This window comes from Eutrigla gurnardus (genome assembly GCF_963514095.1).
Source record: "Eutrigla gurnardus genome assembly, chromosome: 7".
Classification (NCBI taxonomy): Eukaryota; Metazoa; Chordata; class Actinopteri; order Perciformes; family Triglidae; genus Eutrigla; species Eutrigla gurnardus.
The window spans coordinates 25,233,324-25,239,069 of NC_139921.1; the positions used below are offsets into that span (position 1 = coordinate 25,233,324).

A 5,746-nucleotide genomic window follows, 5' to 3' on the forward strand; every position below is an offset into this window, starting at 1 on the left:
ACACGACGGGACTCGTCACCGGCCGGGTCGCTGCTCTCCGATCCGGCTCGTTGGAGAAAAACATCGTAGAACGTTAGTGATCATTTAAATATCGCCATCATAAAGGAACGTGAGAATAAGTCAACGAGCCTGAATAGGTAAACCAAAAAGGGAATGTGAGGTGAAATATCCCAGCATCTTTGAACTCAACACTGCAAAGCATTATCGACATACATGTACGCATGGCACACTGAGTTTCCTGTTAGACTAGAAATATAATGTCAATAAAGGGAGGAGGTCTGGGTGGTGGGCGGGTCCACAAAGACGGGACTTGAACCCAGGAGACCCACGTTAGGGTCCCGTTAGAACAAAGTATTTCTCTTGTGTTTAGTTTCAGTTTCGTCGTCATTTTAAGCCAAACATTATGTTTTTTAAGTTGTTTTGAGGCGTTTTGTGTTGTTTTGGTTTTGGTTTATTACAAAGAATCACAAAGAAATGAGCTGCTGGTAGCGCCCCCTATCGGCTGCCTTGTTCATTGCATCGAGCTGTTGATGTTGATGAGGAAGCGCCCGTCTGCCTGTTGATGAGACGATGATAATTCTAACGAAGTCAACTAACTAAGAACGATGAAAAGTCGTCCCCCAGCAGCCTCGTTAACCGCTGGCGGTCGCCATGGATACCAGATTTGTCTTTTCCACATATGGGCAGCGTGTCGTGTGATTGATTGTCCGTGTGTCCCTGCTCTGTGTCTTCCAGGCGGAGCTGATCCCCGGTCAGTGTAAAGCCCAGCGAGCGGCTCTGGCGGAGCAGATGGCCGTCAAGCTGAGCAGCCTGCAGTACCCATCGTCCACCAGCAGGAGGCAGTGCAGTCAGCTGGCGAGGAACAACAGGTAAACACTCAGCGGGAGAGGAATTCACGCAGTCCGTGCATTCCAACACTTGTGAGCTTCGTGTTTAAGACTTCCTCCGACGTCCTGTCGCACACGTGAGCGGGACATACCCACAATGCATTGCGTGGTTGCGAGTTGAAGAACGGCATCAGTCAGTAAAAGAGACAGGAAGTAGCGCATCATTATTGTCTGTTACGAGAGATGCACACTAAGAGAAGAAGAGACACAGTGACATGTGACACACACACACACACACACAGCGGAGTGTAATCATGCACACACAGAGGACGAGTGTTAACAGCAGTAATCTGGTGTGGCCAGGCTCGAGCGCCGTCTTTGGTCACGCTGCCTGTCGGCGTTTCATCCCCGGCTTTGAGGAGCTTCCCTCCGTGGTTATCACTCACACACAGAGCACACACACAACACACACAGAGCACACACACACACACACAAAGATACTCACAAAGTCGTGTGTATGAAAATGAAAAATGAAGCTCAAATTGCTCACTCGAGTTCTTCAGACTTTCTTGGTGTCGTCACGGTCATTTACATGAAGGATGTCCACACACAGACACACACACACACACACACACACACACACACACACATCCATTGTTTTGATTGACCATGAATTGCAGTTTTGGCAACACTGCACTGTCTCCTGTGATGTAAATTAAAGAAATATAAGTGCTTCACATACACAGAAAAAAACACACACATGTACACACACACACACACACGAAGGAAACACTCCCTTTGTTTGTTTCTCGCTCCTCCGTGGCTGCAGTGGAATGTTTCAGTAATTTACTTTGGATGTATTGGACAGTAATTGGTTATTCATATATTAGCTGATCTGTGTGTGTGTGTGTGTGTGTGTGTGTATGTGTGTGTGTGTGTGTGTGTGTGTGTGTGTGTGTGTGTGTGTGTGTGTGTGTGTGTGTGTGTGTGTGTATGGGGGAGGGGGGTCCAGTGCAGTGGTGTGTGGGATGAGTTTGGAAATAATTGGATGTTACATGTTTCTCTTCGGCTGCTTTGAGTTCAGCTCAGTTGAGATTTCTGGTTTTGGTTCAGTTGTGAAGGAAATGAAGGTCAGACTAAATAATTCACTGATTCATGCAAAATATCTCCATTCTGAATGAATGCTAAAAGAAATTTAAAGTTATTTTTATTTCTTGTTTTATTAAAAAAAAAAAACAGCTCAAAAGGCAAATCACCTGCAGATATTTAGTTTTTTACTTTCATTTTAATTAGAAATCATTATTAGAAATAATTCAAAATTGTTATTTTATTCATGGAGGCACTGTTTAATGTCAAATTTATAATAACAGTGATTATGTGAGTAAATGCATTAATTAACATGTAAAATGACAGCAGGTGGAGCTGTGCTGCAGCTCACCAACGGCGTGTCTTCAGTGTCTCTGCAGGATGAACCCATTAGAATGAATAAATGACAGCAGGTGGAGCTGTGCTGCAGCTCACCGACGGCGTGTCTTCGGTGTCTCTGCACGATGAACCCATTAGAATGAATGAATGACAGCAGGTGGAGCTGTGCTGCAGCTCACCGACGGCGTGTCTTCGGTGTCTCTGCAGGATGAACCCATTAGAATGAATGAATGACAGCAGGTGGAGCTGTGCTGCAGCTCACCGACGGCGTGTCTTCGGTGTCTCTGCAGGATGAACCCATTAGAATGAATGAATGACAGCAGGTGGAGCTGTGCTGCAGCTCACCGACGCTAACTCTTCAGTGTCTCTGCAGGATGAACCCATTAGAATGAATGAATGACAGCAGGTGGAGCTGTGCTGCAGCTCACCGACGGCGTGTCTTCGGTGTCTCTGCAGGATGAACCCATTAGAATGAATAAATGACAGCAGGTGGAGCTGTGCTGCAGCTCACCGACGACGTGTTTTCAGTGTCTCTGCAGGATGAACCCATTAGAATGAATAAATGACAGCAGGTGGAGCTGTGCTGCAGCTCACCGACGGCGTGTCTTCGGTGTCTCTGCAGGATGAACCCATTAGAATGAATGAATGACAGCAGGTGGAGCTGTGCTGCAGCTCACCGACGGCGTGTCTTCGGTGTCTCTGCAGGATGAACCCATTAGAATGAATGAATGACAGCAGGTGGAGCTGTGCTGCAGCTCACCGACGGCGTGTCTTCGGTGTCTCTGCACGATGAACCCATTAGAATGAATGAATGAGAGCAGGTGGAGCTGTGCTGCAGCTCACCGACGGCGTGTCTTCGGTGTCTCTGCAGGATGAACCCATTAGAATGAATGAATGACAGCAGGTGGAGCTGTGCTGCAGCTCACCGACGGCGTGTCTTCGGTGTCTCTGCAGGATGAACCCATTAGAATGAATGAATGACAGCAGGTGGAGCTGTGCTGCAGCTCACCGACGGCGTGTCTTCAGTGTCTCTGCAGGATGAACCCATTAGACGAGTCGCGTGTCACTGAATCACCTCATAAATCAGAGCGAGTCTCTGACTGAAAGGTGACGGCTGCCAATATGACTCATTCAACCTTTCATTTCATCCCCCTCTCCCGTCCTCCACCTTCTCTCCATCCTTCCTCCACCTTTCCTTCCACCTTCATCTCCTACTTTCTCTCATCGTATTCTCTCTTTTATTTTATCACCTTTCTCTCTCCATCTTCTCGTCATCTCTCCACCCACTCCTCCATCTACTTTTTCTCATTTGACTTTACTTTCCTCCTCCCCCCTCCTCCCTTCCGTGTGGCGGATGATGAATTAGAGGACAGTGGTTACCGTTGCTATCGCCGTCACAGCAGCAGAGAGGGTGGGTGGGAGGAGAGTACATATACAATATATGTGTTCAGAGATTGGAAGTACAAATACTTTGTTATTGTACTTAAGTCGATTTCTGTACTTTACTTGAGTATTTACTTTTTTACTTTTACATTTTAAAGTGAATATCTGTACTTTGTACTCCTCACTTTTTCAAAACAGGCTCGTTACTTTAGTTTTAGTGCATTTTAGGGTAATTATTGATTATTATTATTAATATGACGCATGATTCAGTTCGTCAGTAGAAATGTCCTTCATAGAGATACTTTTACTTTCTATTTTGAGTACATTTCTACAACGGCGTATTAGATAGAGGGGGGGCAGGGGGGCAATATTCAGAGGAAAAAAAGTTGCAAATGTGCGAGTTTAAAAGTGGCAAATTTGCTACTTTATTACGATGCTAACAACCGGCGTCTATGCTAGCCAACTTTCCATGAATGTACTGTTCATTTATTTTCCTAATTAAAACATCCCAACGTGCGTCAACGCCTCGTTAAGGTCCTTAGGGTGATGATGTTGATGCTTATTGTTGCTTTTATTTATATGAGGCCATGTAGTCACCTTATGGGTGTTTATTGATCGGGGTGGTTGGGCTACGATACTAGCGGTAGTGTACACTGGTTGCCATAGCAACAGCAAACATCCGGTTGAGCAACTTGGTTACTTCCTCTACTGACAAGTGATTCATGAGAAAAATGAATGCGTACATTCATGGGAAGTTAGCTAGCATAAATGTTGCTTGTTTACATCATAATAAACACGTCAAATTTGCTATTTTTTTCCTCTGAATACTGCCCCCCTCTCTCGGCTCCGGGTTTTTTTTTTTTACGGCGTCGTAGATTTCAGAGCCTGTACTTTTACACTTTTATTTGAGTACAGAAGTAGAATTAGTACTTTTTACCTCCACCAGAGTATTTTTGAGCCAAGTATGTGTACTTCTATGATCACACCAACATGTAAACGCTTTGTAGAAGCCCTTTAATTAAATGTTGAGCCATTAAAATGTTCCCTTCCATCCTCTTGTTTGTGTAACGAGAGCAGACGTGGTGTCACATGATCACCGCCACACTTTATTATTTCCCGTGTTGAATTATGACGAGTTAAAGTGAAGAATAGATTCCTGTAATCCGGAGCTCCTCCAGTGACGGGATGTCACGACGCTGAAACTTCCCCCGCGCTCCGGCGGCGCCGTGTGACGGGAATCGAAACTGACACTTCAAACGCTTCGTAACAGTCACCGGTGTCGAGCGCCGCTCCGCCGCCACACCGCCGCTTCCTCCTCGATTTGTCTGTTTTCTCTCGACTTCCAGCCCCCGAGAGATCCTCTTTTACAAAGCGTTTAGTTAACATTAGTATGAGAACAAGACGGAGACGATGGGAGGAGGGGGGAGGAGGGAGGGAAAACCCACAAACGACAAGAGAAAACAATCTGTGGAGTGGTGTATCTGCTTCATCTGTCGGAGTCAGTAAAGGGTCGCGCCGCTCGCCGCATAATGAGGAACGCCGCTGCTGCCTCGGGGGAAGGAAGCAGCGCTTCCTTTCGTCTTCTTCTTCTTCTTCTGTTTGGTTTTTATGTCGCTGAGAAACTCGCAGAGGAAGAGGAGGCAAGGGATGGGGGGATGAGGTAGAGAGAGGAGGGACAAGATGATGATGATGATGATGGCGGGACGGGAAGGACGGCGAGGTGATGACGTTAAAAAACGTCCCTCGAAACATCCTCTTCTGACCAAACGTCCACTTTGTGGAAATTACATCACTTCCTCTGAAGGCTTTTTAACAGTTAATACTTAAGTTTCAGGGTCAAGGGAATTATGGGTAATATTAGAAGCCGGGAGTGTTGGCTTGGTGATGCAACCAGGGTTGGTGCTGGAAATCCTTGAAAGCACTTGAATTTTAGTGAGGTGTTTTCCAGGTTTGAAAAGTGGAAATGCAACTTGAAATGCTTGGAAAGTGCTTGAATTTGACTTTGGAAAAGGTGGAGGAACCCTGGAAACGTGAGTCACAGTTGAGTTTTGCATCTTTGAGATGAATCAAAGTGATTCTCTTGTTTCTTTAATTTCATTCATAGTTTTGTC

At 45.8% G+C, this 5,746-nt stretch overlaps 1 protein-coding gene across 1 annotated transcript in view; it reads left to right on the forward strand.

Moving 5' to 3' along the window:
• The window catches only part of akap6 (A kinase (PRKA) anchor protein 6), a 135,498-nt gene that overhangs the window by 76,020 nt on the left and 53,732 nt on the right, over positions 1-5,746 (forward strand). Inside the window, exons 14-15 of the mRNA XM_084013869.1 lie at positions 736-869; positions 1,941-1,957. Of these exons, the coding sequence (XP_083869995.1) occupies positions 736-869; positions 1,941-1,957 (151 nt within the window). The remainder of the gene's footprint in view (positions 1-735; positions 870-1,940; positions 1,958-5,746) is intronic.